The following is a 20,051-nucleotide window of genomic DNA, read 5'->3' on the forward strand; positions in this document are numbered from 1 at the left end:
ACGTATAAGATCATGAGAGGCATGGATAACACGATGCACTCAATCTTTTTCACAGGGTTGGGGAACTGAGGACTAGAGGGCATCAGTTTAAGGTGAGAGGGGAAAGTATAAAAGGGAACCTGAGGGGCAATCTTTTTTTGACACAGAGGATGGTACACATACAGAATGAGCGGCCAGCAGAAATGGTTGAGGTGGGTACATTAACAACATTTAAAAGGCATTTGGATAAATGCATGGATAGGAAATGTTTACAAGGTTATGGTCCAAGTGCAGGGAAATGGGGTTAGCGTGGATGTACATTTTGTTTGGCATACACCAGTTTGGGCCGAAGGGCCTGTCTCTTATGCTGTAGGTGTCTATGACCAAGAAATGAGAAAGAACTGTTTTAAAACCAGTGTTAGTAAAGGATGGCTGTATGGTTTGAAAACAAGTAACCCAACATCCATGGCCAGCATTATGATGTTCAACTGGTTGTACAAGTACTAACTGAAGTGGCTACAGATGAAATTGGGGGGGGGGGGGGGGGGAAAGAGGAGAAGAGTGGGTGGTGGCAGGTGGTAGTATTCTGTGAAGACAAGCAGCCGGTTGGAATAAATAGTAATTCTACTTAAGTACAGAATCTGGGCTGGGCTTTCTACCAACCTGGGACTTAAAAGTCAGGTAAATTGGGGAAACTTTACATATTTTTCAAGGTCTTTAACTTTCATGATGACTTCAGGAACAAGGCTCGATTTCGAACACACTACCTCAGTACCTGAGTCATGACAAAACGTCACTTCAAAAAAGATATCACTGGTGTAACAGTACTCCAAGAAGAGCAATAAGTTCTCCTAGTTTCCTGATCAAATACATTCCTTCAACCAACACCACCACAAACAAATGAACTGCTCCTTCATTTTATTGCTGTTTCTGAAATATTCAGCAAGCAGCTGCTGTCATAAATCAAATTTCAAAGTACTTCAGCATAATATTTGAGATAAGTTTGCAATCTTTTCTTGTAAAATCTATAAAGTGTAATAATTTCTAAGATAATGTGATCACTTATCTGTGTATTTCACCTTTAAGGCAGGATATGAAAAAAATTAAAAGCAATGGTACTTGAGCTTACCATGAACCGATGCTGGAGATAAGAGGGAGTGGAACAAGGTTGAAAAGGTTTTTGTTGTGGTGTTGGCACTGGTCCAGAGTATCCTACAACTGTTGGTGCAGTTTGTGCAACAGTAGTTCGGGCATTGTCATCGTCATCATCATCATCATTATCCATTTCTTCTAATTGGGTGGAAGATCCAATATCTAGAATAAATGTATAAACCTTAAATTGTTATTTGAACATCAGGTGTCACTCTCCCCACCCAAATATACAACTAAAGTAAACATTATTTTATTTTAAGGTTTTGAACGTCTGAAGGATAACTTTGTACTCATTAATATGCATGTGAAGAATTGCCATATTTTCCCTTTTGATATTACATGAAGCAGTATGTTCCATTCAGCGTTCAATTTTCAGTTCTTAATAAGAGTTAGAAACTCCTCACGGGTCTTCGGGTCTTCCCGGAAAACACCTAACATGGTGCTGGTTACAGTTTTACTGTTCATCTTTTGCACTCCCCTCATCACCATACACATGTGCCTACAAAGAGAGAGATTATTTAAACAGGCTTGTTGATATTCTTAGTCACGATCCTTCAGATTTGGCAGAATGGCTTGGCTGTTTTAGTAAGCAACTTTATTTTGCACTAAACTTTCAGTTTATGTTGGACTCCTACATTTGACCAAGTAATGTTTTCCAGAACCAAGACAGTGTTTAGCCAACTTCCAAATCTCCACCCCAATACGGACCACTTATGATCAAACCTTCCACAACCATTCCACTCAAAAACAGGTCATTCCATCATTATTCACCTCTCTTTTGTATTTTCCTATTACTTTCCTTGCTATCCTTTCTTCCAAGCCACATCCACCTCAGATTCTCTTTCCCATTTTTAATTGTCATCAATGCTTCCCAACTCTCTTCATGAGCGACTTCTCTATCATTTTTCCCTACCCCTCTCTTTTCTTTCCCTGACTTCTGCCATCCATCTCTCTCATCCCTGCTCATGGTACAATACAATTATCCCAATGCTTCTACACTTTATTATTACATTTGATCTTATTGGATACATTCAATGCATGGGACATTAAACAAGATAAATCCCACCATACAGCTGTGGAACCTTTAAATTCAAGAGAAAGTGAGAACTGCAGATGCTGGAGATTAGAGTCAAAAAGTGGGATGCTGGAAAAGCACAGCCGGTCAGGAAGCATTCGAGGAGGAGAGTTGACATTTTGAGCATAAAGTGTTCATCAGAATCATCAGGATTCCTGATGAAGAGCTTATGCTTGAATTGTCAACCCTCCTGCTCCTCGGATGCTGCCTGACCGGCTGTGCTTTTCCAGCACCACACTTTTTGACCTTTAAATTCAGTTGATTAAAAAAAACAGCTGGAATACAACACTGGTATTGATGATAGCGAAAGTGCTGTAAAAATCCACCTTGTTCACTAATATCCTTTTCTTAGGGAAGGAAACTGGGCAGATTTTATATGTCTCCAGGCGTTTAACTGCCCTCCAAAATGCCCCGGCTATCCAATAGTCATAAAGTGTTAGCTAAGGAATCCTGGCCTGGCAAAAAAAAACACATTTTTGGGATCGTCTCTGACCAGAAGCTTACACTAGACCAGACAAATCACATTTTGACTGGAAAAGCAGAGCAGAGTCTAAATACTCTGACAAATGACTAATGTTCTGGCATCAAAAGGTTTCTCTCCCTGTGTGTAGGGACAGTATAGATGCAAAATGGTCAGCGATAAGAAATGGTACTTGTGATTGGTTGCTTTCCACACTGGAGGACAGAATATAGTGGGGTTTCACAGAGGTTAGTGTTAGAGCTCCTGCTTTTATTTTATATTACCTTTCCTTGTTCTTTCGACCAAAATAAATCACTTCACAATTCTCAGTATTAAATTTATTTGCCACTAGTCCACCCATTCCATTATCCGGTTTATGTTTCTTGTTTTGATAAACATCCTGTCCCTTAGTTCACAATACTTCCAATGTTTTTTGATGTCTGCAAGTTTTGAAGTTGTGCCCTGCACACTGAAATCAAGAAAAAGAATTGTAGATGGTTCCAGCCACCATACTTTAGGAATATTGTGAACATGCTAAAGAAAGTGCAGAAATGATGCAAGGGAGTAGTCCAGGTTAAGGAACTTCTAGTCTAGAGAAATGGAATTCTTCCTCTTGGATTAGGGAAATCTCAGAGGAGTATTGATAGACAGGAGGTTAAGGGGTGACCTTCTAAAAGTTTATAATATCATGAAAAATTAGATGAATAACAAAGATCTTTTCCCTAGGATGGGGAAAGTTCAAAACTTGGCGCATATTTTTAAGGCTAGAGGAACAAGTTTTAAAACACAAGGGGCAATTTTTTTGTTTTACAGTGTATTCATATATGGAATGAACTGCCAGACAAAGTGGTGAATGCAGAAACAGTTACAACATTTGAAAGACATTTGGATAAGTAATATGGATAGGAAAGGTTTGGAGGGATATGGGCCAAAAACAGACAAGTGGGACTAGTTTAGTTTGGGAACATGGTCAACATGATTGAGTTTGACCAAAGGGTCTGTTTCTGTGCTGTATGACTCAATGACTCTGCATTCAAAGTTGGCAGTCTGGACAGAAGAATTAAGAAGCTCACAACAATGATTTAAGGTCACTAACATAAGAAGCAACTGCAGCAGGAAGAAAGACACTTTTCTTCCATCAGTAGTCAGTATTTGGAATGTGTGGTGGAAATAGATTCAGTTGAGGCTTTCAAAAGAACTGAATAATTACCTTAAAGAGTAAAAAAAATTGCAGAGCCACAGGGAAATGGAACTAAATGAATTGTTCTCGCAGAAAGCTGGCACAAACATGATGGGCCAAATGAACTCCTTGTGTGATAAAATCTCATTAAATAATTACATCTGCAAGGTTTAAGTCAGTGTGTGATCGAATAACTCTTCACTGATCTAGATGGGTGAAGCTGCAACACAGATTTTAGCACCATCCAGGTAAAGAAGCATGTTAGATAATTATCCAAGACTTATTATCAAGACTTACTACTCACTGCAGTCTAAAGATATTATAAAACTCAGCAGAGCGATTTGCAAATTTCTCCATACCGCTCTATCACTAGAGAAAACGAGAGCAGCAATGTTGTGGGAACACATTTAAGGCCAACTCTGCTCCAGGTCACACTGTTCCTTCTCTGCTGTTTGGTAGAGAATTAGAGAATATATCCATTGTCTAATTGTTATACCAGAGATCTTTCATGGGTTAAATGTTTTTAAAAAGCAAAAACATATGGACCTAAAACAAGACCAGTGGACACCTGACTGCAGACAGACAAATTTCGAGAGTGGAATAAACAAAGCCACCTGTGCTGAAATTATTACTTTTCATCTAAAAACATCAAAACCAAGCAACTGGATTAGCATCAACAAACTTCCAAATAAATCTGTTGGACTATATGCAGTTGAGAAGTCATAAATGTTGCAATTGGACTAGCTGGTTTCATACATACTTATATGACTTCATATATTGGGAAATTAAAGTCTTGCTGCCAGTTATTCAGCTTGGACAGACAACAGAGCTAGACTCTGGAATAACTTTCACCTACATTTCAACAGCTACTTTTGACCAGCAGCACAAACAAAAGAACTTGAATTCGTAACAGCAACACTTGGAAGTCACTCTCTCCCTACTTCGTTTCATCTCAGAAAGCAGGCCCCAATGATAAAGCAACCATTCACTAAGGACAAGAAATCTACCACAGATTCTGCTACTACTGCACAAATGAGTCAACAATTAACCAAATCTGGCCTCAGGTTTAAAATCTTAAAGAGTCTAAGGGTTTCCCTGGGGTGGGGAAGTCCAGAACTAGAGGGTATAGGTTTAGGGTGAGAGGGGAAGATATAAAAGAGGCCTAAGGGGCAACTTTTTCACGCAGAGGGTGGTATGTGTATGGAAAGAGCTGCCAAAGGAAGTGGTGGAAGCTAGTCCAATTGCAACATTTAAAAAAGGTACCTGGATGGGTATATGAATAGAAAGGGTTTGGAGGGATATGGGCCAGGTGCTGGCATTTGGAACTAGATTGGGTTGGGATATCTGATCGGCATGGTCAAGTTGGACCGAAGGATCTGTTTCCGTGCTGTACATCTTTATGACTTTATGACTTCTCAACTGCATAAAGTTAAAAATCACACCACCAAGTTATAGTCCAACAGATTTATTTGGAAGCACTAGCTTTTGGAGCACTGCTTCTTCATCAGGTGGAAGCTAGTGCTTCCAAATAAACCTGTTGGACTATAACCTGGTGTTGTGTAATTTTTAACTTTGTACACCCCAGTCCAACACCGGCATCTCCAAATGACAACTGCATAAAGTTATTTCTCCTTTTCTACACCAACCACTAACCCTTTCGAACCTTTTACCTTTTTGTGTGTATATTTGATGTCATCTTTTTATTACTTTTTTTCTTCATATTAGTAAGTAATAAAATTTATTTTACTTTCACTCAAGAAAACCTTGGTTTCTGCACCTTCACTTTCTAGTTAGCTATGTTGAATTGAATTGTGATGACTGTGTGCTATTTGATGTGACTGACAAGACGGGATTAAAAAGCAGATTTCATCTCCTTGTCTGGTCGTAATATTACTCACATGGTGGGGCTGATTTCAGAATAATCTTGGCATTCATTCATACCTTTGTTACCTCTAAACTGAATAATTAATATGTACTCCTGACTGGTCTCCCACGATCTACATCCTAAACTCTGCTGTTTGTGATTAACTTGCAATAAGTTCCATTTTCCTAGATCACTGACCTACATTAGCTTCCAGAAAAGCAATGTCTATAAAAATTCTCATTCTGATTTTCAAATCCTCTACAACCTTGGCCCTTTCCTTTCTCTGTTATCTCCTTTAGACCACACACTCAAATATATTCATGCTCCTCTACACTAGCCTCGTGTCCAACCACCAATTTTAATTGCTCCACTATTGGTTGCTGAGGCTTCAATTGTCGAGCCACAAATTCTAGAATAACCTATCATTACCTGTCTGCCTCACTTCTTAAAGGCTTTCCTTAAAACATACGTCTTTGTCAAGCTTTTTGGTAACTGAATAGCTCCATAATTGACTTCACATCATACATTGTTTTGTAATGCTCTTGATATTACATTGAAAAGATCTATATACATTTATTTAGTTATTCCAAAAACTACTTCCAACTCCACAGCCTTTGCTACATTGACAAACCAAAAGGAAATTAGCAGATTTGTGTTTCTTTGAAGATATAAATTACATATACTGCTCTTTAACAATTAGAATACTCTGCCAAGTTAAACTTCATTAAAGCTGTTAAAATTGCACAAAACTAAAAATAACAAAAAATGCTTTGCTTTTTTAAACTTAATTCTGCTTTCAACACTCACGTGGCTTCAATCACCACTCCGACACCTGCAGGCTGTAAGGCTTCTGTGATCGCTTTCGCAATTTGTTTGGTGAGACGCTCTTGTACTGTTGACAGGCAAAATAATATACTTGTATGAAATGAGCTCCGGATTAACTACTGAGTGAAGATGGGATATTACAACAATTTAATTATGCATTTTCATTATGTTCTGAATAAAAATTCCTAATTTGTATTGGCCCAATTTATTCAAAGTAAATGTGTACAAATCCATGACATATGTATCACAATACACAAGTATATTAGATCATCGATGGAAATGTGTTGCTGGAAAAGCGCAGCAGGTCAGGCAGCATCTAGGGAACAGGAGAATCGACGTTTCGGGCATTAGCCCTTCTTCAGGGCTAATGCCCGAAACGTCGATTCTCCTGTTCCCTAGATGCTGTCTGACCTGCTGCGCTTTTCCAGCAACACATTTCCATCTCTGATCTCCAGCATCTGCAGACCTCACTTTCTCCTCCTATATTAGATCATCATCATTTATTCTTGGAAATTAAAATAAGGACAAAAACTTATCCATTAAATAGTTTTCATATTTATCTATGCACTTTTTAAAAAACTGCTGATTATATTATGACAATTTTTAAAATATTAATAGAACCACCAGGTAATAGCTGTTCCATGAGGCTTATTTATATATAGTGTTATTAAAGGATACAGTCTAAAATTATTTTTTTTAAAAAAAATCATAGATTCATAAGTATATCTTGAACTTTTAAACAGAGATTTTACTGAGGAAAAGACATTCATTACAACAACATTTATGGCACCTGCAAGGAGCAGAGAACACAACTAGGGTCATACATTCTGTAGAATTTTAAGAGGATGGTCATATGGTCCAGTTTAAGTAGGATAAGATTATACCATTTTTGAACGGAGTTTTGTTTTTACCTATCCAAAGAACACCTGCCCATTGTTACCCCTCTCTTTCTTTGAAATTCCTCTCAGCAAAACATTTCAGCTGAAATCCCACCAACAGTCATCTTTACTCATGGATAATTCCTGAAGTAGATTTTTTGGCAACTATCCAATTATCTGAAACACTATGAATTCAGCCAACAACTGTTCCAGGAAGACAACACAGTATCACCTCAGCAGCAAAGAACATCATTGTCTATCTATTAACAGCTATCAGATGGTCTCTTTATGAATGCCTGGCTGAGCTCCAAAAATAATTCACTTAGTTCAGCAAGTAAAGCATAAACAGTGAGTTTTGAGAAGATTTGTAGCGCAGGTTAAGGTTCTGGGTGTAGGTTTGCTCACTGAGCTGGAAGGTTCAGATGTTCCATCACTATACTAGGCAACATCTTCAGTGAGCCTCCGAATAAAGCACTGATGGTGTAGCCTGCTTTCTATTTATATGTTTGGGTTTTCTTGGGTCAGTGATGTAATTTCCTGTGGTGACATCATTTCTTATGGTGATGCCATTTCCTGTTCTTTTTCTCAGGGGGTGGTAAATGGGATCCAAGACAATGTGTTTGTTGATAGAGTTTTGGTTGAAATACCTTGCATGAACTGTAACAAAATTACATTGGACAAACAGGCAGAAAACTAGCCACCAGGATGCATGAACATCAACTAGTCGCAAAAAGACATGACCCACTCTCACTCGTATCCTTACATACAGATGAGGAAGGATACCACATCAACTGAGGCAACACATCCATCCTAGGAGACAAGCCAAACAGAGACACACACACAAGAATTCCTAGAAGCCTGGCATTCCAACCGAAACTCTATCAACAAACACATTGACTTGGATCCCATTTACTGCCCCCTGAGAAAAAGAACTAGAAATGACATCACCACAGGAAATGGCATCACCAGCTCAAGGAAACCCAAACATATAAATAGAAAGTGGGCTACACCACCAGTGTTTCATTTGGAGGCTCACTGAAGATGTTACCTAGTATTGTGATGAAATGTCCAAAAATGAACCTTCCAGCTCAGTGAGCAAACCTACATCCAAAGCATAAACAGTTTGAAGTGGAATAGAAACTTGTGTTGACTTTTATATTACCATGTAACAACCTGGTCTTTCTTTGAAAATTTTTCCACATTTGTATGTATATTTACATAAGATTGAGAGATCTGCTATGGATAACAGCTTTTTGAAATTGAAAAGGTAAGAGGGAAATATATTTTGATGGAAATATTGAATGATTGCCAGGTAAAAGAAAAACAACAGCCAAAATTACTCAAATAGGAATGTGCAGGAATCCCAAATTGGGATGTATCTGCCATTCTTAAATACATCATGAATCAGCAAAAATCCTGGCATTGGACCCTGTCTTTCTTGTTTCAATCTTTATCTATATTTGTTACATTTGTTCTATTTTGCTTGGTTAGGCTTTATTTTGAAATGTCTCTTCTCTGAATGTTTTCCACACACACTGTCTTGAGGATTTTTCTGCATCTTTGATTTTTGGGTGCAACACGCAGAATTAAAATGGCATTTATGCAAAGCTGAAATATGGCCCCTCAGAAAAGCCCATATTTCTACAGATACGTTAGCCTGATTTTGTTGACCAAATCGTTTAAAAATTCTTGCCATTTGAGTGCAGAGTACAGCTTTCGTTTCTTTTGATCCTATGTCTTTAATTGTATAAGACCATAATAATAATCATACATCAGAATAAAATGATTATAATTATTCCATTTTTGATAGATTGTTTATTTGTGATTTATATTTAAACAGTGGTTCCACTAATTTTGGATAATTATCACTGTTATCATATACTTGGTATTAGAAAAAAAGATCACACTTTAAAATGGGGCTAGAATGATTTAAAAATGAAGATAAATACTAAATAACATTTTTAAATGTAATACTTACCTTGGAGTCTCCTACTGTAAATTTCAACAATTCTGAAAAAGAAAATCAGGCACTATTTTTAATATTAAGTCTGACATTCCAGTGAGTAAATTAGGGAACCACATACTTCTTTAACATAAATGCTAAAGTAATAATGCAGCAAACTAACTGGCATTGTATATTGAAACATATGTTATTCATTAAAAATGATTAGATTACTGTTTCCACTTATCAAAGTCATCAGAGTTTTTGAGAGTGAGGTATAACATCGTTTTAGCCTTTCATGTAAAAATATGTTTGATTAGTTGGAGCTACTACTGTACTTGTTACACTTGCATGAGCCACAGTAGAAATATTTCAATGTGTTGTGACAAATAAAACTTCTCTTATACCCAAACTATTCCCAAATGTTTTAAAGATTTATTTGAATATGGTTGTGTTTTAAAGTTCAGATTATTTGCTTTAATGTTATTCATTTGAAATAAACTGAAGCATATGAGTTAACGATCTATATAAAAAGACTGAAATAAGGATATTTTGAAATGTGAAAACATGCTTCATTACTTGAATGGCTAAAAATTACAGACAGATAGGTATTGAACATTTCTTTGTTTATAAAAAGAACTATATCATATTATCCTATAATATTTTCTACAGATAATGGAAGCATAAGAAAAATGTTTCAGTCACAGAGAAGCTTTGTAAAATAAAAGGAGTTGAAGGGTTTCCATTCTCTGGTTTGGTTGGTCAGGTGAATTTTCATTTCAAGCTCACTGAAGTGCATGTGCCCCTACCCTGAAGGTCATATAAAATGTCAGTGCTTCATGGGTGATCAATATCAAGATAATAAGGAATAAAAGTTTCTTTTTTTTAATGAAACAAGTTGTGCTTTTTTAAAAAAAATAATCTTCCTGCAGTCATATAGCCCTTCACTGTTGTATTTTCAATGTAAATGACTATCTTTTGAATATACATTGATTGTAATGTTTCAGTCTTATAAGTAAATTGAAGAATTGCATGCTTCTTAAAAAGAAATGCAAAAATAGTGATCTGAAAAAACTAACTTGACATCCTGTATTTAAAACAATTAACAGATAAGTAATTGTTTTGTAACAAATGGAATCAGGATTTTTTTCAAGTGCATGAAAACCAGCATTTTTACTTTAAGTAGGGACATGTTTGATGGTTAGAGCTACTGTACTTTCTGTCACACTTATCAGATGTAATCATATTTGAATAATCAGCTTATGTTTACTTGGGTCACTCAAGTTATGTTTAGTATCGACTGTAAAGTGTAAACACATCATAGTGTCATTGAGACGTACAGCACGAAAATAGACCCTTCGGTCCAACTTGTCCATGCCAACCAGTTATCCTAAATAAATCTAGTCCCATTTCCCAGCATTTGTCCCATATCCCTCTAAATCCTTCCTATAAATCTCCCCATCCAGATGCCTCTTAAATGTTGTAATTGTACCAGCCTTCTCCACTGCCTCCAGCAGCTTGTTAGGGCTTATGCCCGAAACGTCGATTCTCCTGTTCCCTGGATGCTGCCTGACCTGCTGCGCTTTTCCAGCAACACATTTCCAGCTCTGATCTCCAGCATCTGCAGACCTCACTTTCTCCCCATACACCATCACCCTCTGCATGAAAATGTTGTCCCTTATGTCCTTTTTAAATGTAACATGTATAAGCTTTCTGTATGTATAACTGAGGAGAATTTCAACCTATGGAATATTTCAATTTTAAAGCTGTCTGCAAAGCAATACCTCTTATTTTCCCTGATTAGTAGTAGCATAGCATACTTTAACACGAGGAGTCGTACTTAAATACGCCATATATTTTGAAAGATATATAAATCTGAAAGGTTACAAAAATACTTATGTGAGTCAGGCTGAACGTTAATAATAGGTATTTAAATGTAAACTCTTTGGTCATTTTGTTCAATAGCTAGGAAATGAATTGTAAGTGTTGTTATTACTGGCTTGGCAGGTTTCGTCAAAATAGAATCACACATTTATTATAAAATGTCACAAGTTTGATCAATATATACAGCTTTAATGTACTTCAATACTAAAAAGTTTAAATTAAGAATCCAGCAATATGTGACTGCATTACTAATTGATTTGTGATTACAGAAAGAAAGCAGAACAGCTTGTTTGATATTTCTATTACTCTCCTAGAATGGTGAATATAGCAGACAAAATTCTGACTATCCAGAAATAAACTATTCAGAATAATACTGCACTAAGATAGATAGTTAAAGAAAAAAGCAATACAAATACAAATGCAGCTTGAAGCTAAGAAGGTATCCGTTTAGTCCTAAAATGTTTTTAACTTTGAGAATCATCAGTAATACATTCTTTAATTATTCTGTATAAATTAATAACTTCTTAACACACATTATCCTCCACTTTCTTCAATAAAATTTAAATATTACAATTTAAGAATGAATGTACAAGGAAAAACAAAATAATGTCATTGATTTGGAGTAATTAAGCCCTATTTGACTCTCAGCCATTGTCAATCAGTCCTTACCTGGCAAGCTTGCTGAGACCAAGGAGTCGTTTTTCAGGTAGATAACCTATATGCACCTACAGGATGGAAAGAAAACATTGACTACACCTGACCACACACAGAAGGGACCAAGAAAATTCTCAGCCAGGTCAAAATTGAAGTATCTGTAGACAAGAGAGATGCTGACATTTTGTGATGGGTCCCGAATCAGTATGAGGCCAAATGTGTGCAATGGAATGACCATTCAATCATGAGCAGCCCTTTGGAATAAATAGCAAGCTCTGAGTAATATGCCTTTAGAGAAAACTGCTCATTCAAATTCAAGCCAAATGAACTAAACTATACAGTACTGATTTTCTAAAGCTAGCAGCAGCCAGTGCTGTATATCTCAAGTCTTTGGCAAAACATTAATTATAAAAAATTCCAGCAATAAAATTATTTTACTTATCCAAGCCAATGACACCCACAGTCATATGGGTACATCTTGAGCACAGAAATGTTATAATATTCAGTACTTAAAATTAAAATAATAACATTTTGTTTCATTAAAGAAGATACACATGCACATACAATTGCAGCAGCTTTAGCATTAGTTTTCTGTCTTTTGTCTAACCAAAGACTGAGGGTATTGCCACAGATAACAACAGTAAGAGAAATGCAGCCTTTGTTTCATTGGGTGCCATTTCCAATCTAGTCTGGAACAGTGAGCACTCAACCAAAAGTACAGCATCTATCGCTCCTATTTGTTGTATCTGTCTCTGTCACAGGCACTTGAGCCTAGTTACCTGGCTAACTTGCTCACTCCTATAACTTTTCTGTTTGGTAAATAACCAATTGAAACCTGAAAAAAAGGAGACAGTTTGAAATTCACTAAATAATTCTCAATTGCACAACTTTATTTATAATTATTAATATATAAATAGCACTCCAGCAACTTTAGTGACCTCAAGTCAGGATGGACAGAGGCGAAATACTAAAGCATGAGGAATAACAGTAATTAATGATAACTGAAGCAAGAAGCTCCAAGAACAATGTAATTAAATATACTGCTGCAGTTACTTTCCCTATTAACAAATGTAAAATAAAACTGGTCTATAAACTAAAAAACCTTCTGCCGAGCAAGGAGAACAGAACTGTAAGAACAATACAATCTTAAAGCATACTTTGACCAGAAAATGAAGAGAATGTGTTTCTACTTGCTATAAAACATAGACTAGAATAAATGGAAAAATATAATTGTTATTGAATGGTTTCTTCAGGCATTATAGTCTATAACAATAATAATTTTAAAATTTCCTTCCAGAGCATAATGAGTTAAATATAACTATGTAATTTGTTTTTGCAATTTATTGCTGTCATTGTCAGGTTGGACAAAGTTCTGCCTATTACGATCTAGTTTAATTTGGTGACATCTGCCCTACAGCATTTGCTGTATTCCTCAAAGTGCATTGAAATAAATGTCAAGATAAAGGAGGGTAAATTATCCATTTTCTTTTGAAAATTAATATTTGCATTCCTTACCAAAAAGTTACAAGTCAGGTTTTGGAACTGTGATTCACATCATAATGTATTCCATACTACTATGCAGACAATATTATGATATGTTATAATAGATGTAGTGGCGCAACGTGAGCTCGATTTGAGTTTGTTTACCTTTCCAATAAATGGAACTAAGTGGTGTTCACACATTGAAAACATGTCAATATCCTTCACTATCACCATCTCATCGTGGTCTTCATCAAATATAGCATCATTTAAAATATCTGGAATTCAAAAGACAGGTCACATATTAAAAAGCAAGTGACACATTAAATTGATTACATTTCTTGCTGCTAAACACCCAGTGCAGGATTGGGGAGTGATGGGGTATAGGTTGTTTAGTAAGATGAAAAATAGATGGAATCAGCCATATGGCTTTTTGAGTCTGCACTACCATTCAATAAGATTATGGCTAATCTGATTTTGGTCAGATCTTTACCTTCCTGTGTGCTTCCCATAATCCCTGATTGCTCAATTGTTCAGAATCTCTTTCATCTTTGGATGTATTCAACTATCATTGTCCAGGGTAAAGAAACTAGATGTTTAACCACCCTTGGGGAAAAATAATCCTCTTCATTGCTGTTTTAAATAAAAACTTCCAATTCTGAAACTATGCCCCGAAATCTGGATTTCCCCACAAACCTCCTCTCAGTATCTACTGTTAAACCCCACAGAACCTCCTATGTTTGAATAAAACCACCTATAATTCTTATGAATTTGAATGAGAATATGACCAACCTTTTCTCATGTGATAACTTCATAATAAGGAGCAACCTAGCAATTTTTTCTGAACTGTCTGCCATGAAACTCCTGAAATAAGGAGAACAAAACTGAACATTCTCCGTGTCTGCGTGGGTTTCCTCCGGATGCTCCAGTTCCCTCCGACAATCTAAAGATGTGCAGGTTAGGTGAATTGGCCACGCTAAATTGCGCGTAATGTTCAGGGATGTTTAGGTTAGGTGCATTAGTCAGGGGTCAATGTAGGTAAGGGAACGGGTCTGCATGGGTCATTCTTCAAAGGGTTGGTGTGGACTTGTTGGGCTGAAGGGCCTGTTTCCACACCGTAGGGATTCTATGAATCTATGTACACTGTATCCCAGGTTTGGTTTTACCAATGCCTCAGAGTTGCAGCAAGAGTTCCCTGCTGTTATATTTTATCTCACTTACAATGCAAGCTGATGTTCCAATGACCTTCTGAATTAACTTGCTTAAAAATTTAATTCAGGAAATATGGGCTATAGTCAGCATTTGCTGTCCATTCCCAATTGCCCTCAAGAAGGTGGTGCTGAACTGACTTCTTTAACCACTTTATGTAGGTAGACCCACAATGCTGTTAAGGAGAGAGTTCCAGGATTTTGACCCAGTGCCACTGAAGGGACAGTGATATATTTCCAAGTCAGGATGGTGAGTGACTTGTTGGGGGGGGTAGAAACTTACAGGTGGGGGTGTTCCCGTGTATCTGCATCCTTGTTCTTCTAGATAGTTGTGGGCATGGGTTTGGAACATACTATCCAAGGAGACTTGGTGAATTCCTGCAGTACATCTTGTGGAATAGCAGCAGTGTCTATACCTGAGCATCAGATGGTAGAGGAACTAGATGTGGATGTGGTGTCAATCAGTCGGGCTGCTTTGTTATGGATCGTGTCAAGCTTCTTGCATGTTGTTGGAGCTGTACTCATCCAGACAAGTGTGGAGTATTCCATTGCACTCCTGAGATATGCCATTTAAATAGTGGGCAGGCTTTAACAAGTCAGGAGGGGAGTCAGTCACCTCAAAATTCCTCACCTTGACCTGCTCTTGGTTTGACAGTGTTCATGTAGTTTGCCAAATTCAGTTTTTGATTTATGGTAACCCCACAGGATTTTGATACTGTCAAATTCAACAATAGTAATGCAATTGATTGTCAAAAGGTGATGGTCAGATTCTTGCTTGCTGGAGATAGTCATTGTTGAGCAGTTATGTGGCAAGATGCTACTTGTCAGTTGTCAGCCCAACCTTGAATATTAAACCGAGTCATTAAACCTAGATCTGTAACTGCATGCTTAATTTTTATGTTTCATGTGCAGACCTCTCTGTGCCAGAGTATTCTGTAGCAACACTTCATTCAAATAAAATTCTGCTTTTCTATGCATCCAGATTTCAATGCAAGGGGCCTAACAGGGAAGGGCATGGTTAGGAACATGGACTGGGATACCATAGCAATTACGGAAACGTGGCTCAGGGATGGGCAGGACTGGCAGCTTAATGTTCCAGAATACAAATGCTATAGGAAGGATAGAAAGAGAGGCAAGAGAGGAGGGGGAGTGGCATTTTTGATAAGGGATGGCATTACAGCTGTGCTGAGGGAGGATATTCCCGGAAATACATCCAGGGAAGTTATTTGGGTGGAACTGAAAAATAAGAAAAAGGATGATCACCTTATTGGGATTGTATTATAGACCCCCCAATAGTCATCAGAGAAATTGAGAAACAAACTTGTAAGGAGATCTCAGCTATCTGTAAGAATAATAGGGTAGTTATGGTAGGGGATTTTAACTTTCCAAACATCGACTGGGACTGCAATAGTATTAATGGTTTAGATGGAGAGGAATTTGTTAAGTGTGTATAAGACAATTTCCTGATTCAATATGTGGTTGTACCTACTAGAGAAGGTGCAAAACTTGACCTACTCTTGGGAAATAGGGCAGGGCAGGTGACTGAGGTGTCAGTGGGGGAGCACTTTGGGGCCAAAATTCTATTCGTTTTAAAATAGTGATGGAAAAGGATAGACCAGATCTAAAAGTTGAAGTTCTAAATTGGAGAAAGGCCAATTTTGACGGTATTAGGCAAGAACTTTCGAAAGCTGATTGGAGGCAGATGTTCGCAGGTAAAGGGATGGCTGTAAAATGGGAAGCCTTCAGAAATGAGATAACAAGAATCCAGAGAAAGTATATTCCTGTCAGGGTGAAAGGGAAGGCTGGTAGGTGTAGGGAATGCTGGATGACTAAAGATATTGAGGGTTTGGTTAAGAAAAAGAAGGAAGCATATGTCAGGTATAGACAGGATAAATCGAGTGAATCCTTAGAGTATAAAGAAAGTAGGAGTATACTTAAGAGGGAAATCAGGAGGGCAAAACGGGGACATGAGATAGCTTTGGCAAATAGAATTAAGGAGAATCCAAAGGGTTTTTACAAATATATTAAGGACAAAAGGGTAAATAGGGAGAGAATAGGGCCCCTCAAACATCAGCAAGGCGACCTTTGTGTGGAGCCACAGAAAATGGGGGAGATACTAAATGAATATTTTGCATCAGTATTTACTGTGGAAAAGGATATGGAAGATATAGACTGTAGGGAAATAGATGGTGACATTTTGGAAAATGTCCAGATTACAGAGGAGGAAATGCTGGATGTCTTGAAATGGGTTAAAGGTGGATAAATCCCCAGGACCTTATCAGGTGTACTCAAGACCTCTGTGGGAAGCCAGAGAAGTGATTGCTGGGCCTCTTGCTGAGATATTTGTATTATCGATAGTCACAGGTGAGGTGCCGGAAGACTGGAGGTTGGCAAACATGGTGCCACTGTTTAAGAAGGGCGGTAAAGACAAGCCAGGGTACTATAGACCGGTGAGCCTGACCTCGGTGGTGGGAATTCTGAGGGACAGGATGTACATGTATTTGGAAAGGCAAAGATTGATTCGGGATAGTCAACATGGCTTTGTGCGCGGGAAATCATTGAATTTTTTGAAGAAGTAACAAAGAAGATTGAGGGCAGAGCAGTAGATGTGATCTATATGGACATCAGTAAGGCGTTCGACAAGGTTCCCCATGGGAGACTGATTAGCAAGGTTAGATCTCATGGAATACAGGGAGAACTAGCCATTTGGATACAGAACTGGCTCAAAGGTAGAAGACAGAGAATGGTGGTGGAGGGTTGTTTTTCAGACTGGAGGCCTGTGACCAGTGGAGAGCCACAACGATCGGTGCTTGGCCCTCTAATGTTTGTCACTTACATAAATGATTTGGATGCGAGCATAAGAGGTACAGTTAGTAAGTTTGCAGATGACACCAAAATTGGAAGTGTAGTAGACAGCGAAGAGGGTTACCTCAGATTACAACAGGATCTGGACCAGATGAGCCAATGGGCTGAGAAGTGACAGATGGAGTTTAATTCAGATAAATGCGAGGTGCTGCATTTTGGGAAAGCAAATCTTAGCAGGACTTATACACCTTAATGGTAAGGTCCTGGGGAGTGTTGCTGAACAAAGAGACCTTGGAGTACAGGTTCATAGCTCCTTGAAAGTGGAGTTGCAGGTAGATAGGATAGTGAAGAAGGCGTTTGGTATGTTTTTGTTTATTGGTCAGAGTATTGAGTACAGGAGGTCATGTTGCAGCTATACAGGACATTGGTTAGGCCACTGTTGGAATATTGCATGCAATTCTGGTCTCCTTCCTATCAGAAAGATGTTGTGAAACTTGAAAGGGTTCAGAAAAGATTTACAAGGATGTTGCCAGGATTGAAGGGTTTGAGCTATAGGGAGAGGTTGAACAGGCTGGGGCTGTTTTCCCTGGAGTGTCGGAGGCTGAGGGGTGACCTTATAGAGGTTTACAAAATTGAGGGGCATGGATAGGATAAATAGACAAAGTCTTTTCCCTGGAGTTGGGGAGAACTAGAGGGCATAGGTTTAGGGTGAGAGGGGAAAGATATAAAAGAGACCTAAGGGGCAACTTTTTCTCGCAGAGGGTGGTACGTGTATGGAATGAGCTGCCAGGGGATGTGGTGGAGGCTGGTACAATTGCAACATTTAAGAGGCATTGGATGGGTATATTAATAGGAAGGGCTTGGAGGGATATGGGCCGGGTGCTGGCAGGTGGGACTAGATTGGGTTGGGATATCTGGTCGGCGTGGACGGGTTGAACTGAAGGGTCTTGTTTCCATGCTGTACACCTCTAGGACTCTGATTCCATGACCAATGGAGAACCTAGCGTTTTCACACTTTATACTCCACTTAGGATTTTTTTTGCCCATTTACTTTATCAACTTCTCTTTGCAGACTTTTTGTATTCTCTCAGAGCTTGCTTTCCCAAAGAAATGTTTTCTTGCCAGCAATTTTGATAGCAGTACAATTAATTTATCCCAGTAATTAATATACATTGCAAATAATTGAAGCACTGACCCTTGGCCAGTTACAGTTATTACTGCTGGTTACAATTTGCCAAATTAAAAATGATTGTTTGTCCAGATTCATTTTCTCTTTGTTAGTAAATTCTCTATCAATGCTATTACCTCCAACATCCCAATATCATACCTATTATGTGGCAACTTATTCAAAGCCTATGGAAATCCAAATACTGATTCCTCTTTAACCACCTTGATTTTCACATCTTCAAAGAACTTTCGAACACCTGAATAATTTGTCAAACATAATACCTCTTGTTTGAATGCTCCGCCATTACAGCTCGATAATGAATTGTAACTTACTTCTATTGGCCTAACATTTGTTAACTGACCCAGAGCTTCACGATTTATCTTATTTTTCTGGACTAGGAAATGCCTTGGAACTTTTCTTTCATGTGACAAGAACTAGACAGATGTTTAATAATATGAAGTTTGAACATACCTAAAAACTATACAAATTTGAGTAAAGTAATAAAATGTCAGTGTGTACAATTAATCTAAGTTCAAATACTGAATGGCAAAGAATGGTCAGCACTGGTTGAAGCATCAGATTTTAGGCCATTTTTAAAATCTTAAAATTCAAACATTTAAGTGGGTGGTGTAAATTACATATTTTATCAGCTTCTCCTTTATGTTTGGTTGGCACAATGAAATGGTCAATATTTTTCACTCATGTTCAACATTTCTGATTGAAAAGAAACTAGGAGAATAAAACTACCACTTTTTTGGTGCTCCCATTACAGGCAATATTTGTCAGCCCCATGCTTCTGCTACCAAATGAAGCTTTAATCTAGTTTCAGTTCTGTTCTGTGGTCTTTCTCCCACAATGAAGGTCAATAAGTTGACAATTTCTCAACTACTATTTTGAAACTGACTTAAATAAATACAGAAATTGCTGGAAACGTTCAACAAGTATGCCAGTTTGGCGGAGAGAAAATCAGAGTTAACGTTTCAGGTCATATGACCCTTCCTCAGAACCATTTTTGTTTCCGATTTACAGATCTGCTGTTCTTTCAGTTTTAATTTGGTCTAAATAAAGTCTGTTGGACCTGAGATGTTTAGACATACAAAATTGTGAATATTTCAAAATCTTCTCGAATGTGGTATTGAAAATTGATTGAATGATCCAATACAGTGTTTTATGTTCTTTTGGGACGTTGAATAGATATTGAATATTGTTTCATTCAGAGCTGGGCTCACCAAAAAGTCAGTCAGTTGATTGATAGAGATCTGATGTTTCTACTGATTAGCATGGTCTGTTAATACAGTGGAACATGTTATTACTTCTTTGAAATGAAGTCTACTTTTTGCCATTTTATCTTTTTTTAAAAAATGTAGCCAATTTATGTAAAGTACTCCTTTGTTGCTAACAGAAAAAGCTGAGTATTAATACATGGCTTGATGTCATTGCAAATGAAAATTGGCCCATTACAGAAAATGAATTTCCTCTTTAAATGTATATCCTTCTG

General features: G+C 37.6%; 2 protein-coding genes across 3 annotated transcripts in view; both read right to left on the reverse strand.

The window, feature by feature from the left end:
* Window positions 1-1,489, reverse strand: part of LOC122546615 (WD repeat and HMG-box DNA-binding protein 1-like) — a 35,746-nt gene extending 34,257 nt beyond the window's left edge. The window contains exons 1-2 of the mRNA XM_087990214.1: window positions 1,471-1,489; window positions 1,109-1,293 (exon numbers count right to left, since the gene is read on the reverse strand). Coding sequence (XP_087846340.1) covers window positions 1,109-1,293; window positions 1,471-1,489 — 204 coding nt within the window. The remainder of the gene's footprint in view (window positions 1-1,108; window positions 1,294-1,470) is intronic.
* The window catches only part of LOC148149404 (GTP cyclohydrolase 1-like), a 38,529-nt gene continuing 19,959 nt past the window's right edge, over window positions 1,482-20,051 (reverse strand). The window contains exons 2-6 of one of the 2 annotated variants that reach the window (XM_087989869.1): window positions 13,541-13,650; window positions 12,673-12,728; window positions 9,392-9,423; window positions 6,518-6,602; window positions 1,482-1,630 (exon numbers count right to left, since the gene is read on the reverse strand). In XM_087989869.1, coding sequence (XP_087845995.1) covers window positions 1,504-1,630; window positions 6,518-6,602; window positions 9,392-9,423; window positions 12,673-12,728; window positions 13,541-13,650 — 410 coding nt within the window. In that variant the 3' untranslated portion in view covers window positions 1,482-1,503. Of the gene's footprint in view, window positions 1,631-6,517; window positions 6,603-9,391; window positions 9,424-11,908; window positions 11,965-12,672; window positions 12,729-13,540; window positions 13,651-20,051 lie in introns of both variants that reach the window. The other variant, XM_087989868.1, reaches the window with a different exon arrangement.

This window comes from Chiloscyllium plagiosum, unplaced genomic scaffold (assembly GCF_037043375.1).
Source record: "Chiloscyllium plagiosum isolate Xiang-an unplaced genomic scaffold, Cpla_swu_hap1 HiC_scaffold_8, whole genome shotgun sequence".
Taxonomy (NCBI): domain Eukaryota; kingdom Metazoa; phylum Chordata; class Chondrichthyes; order Orectolobiformes; family Hemiscylliidae; genus Chiloscyllium; species Chiloscyllium plagiosum.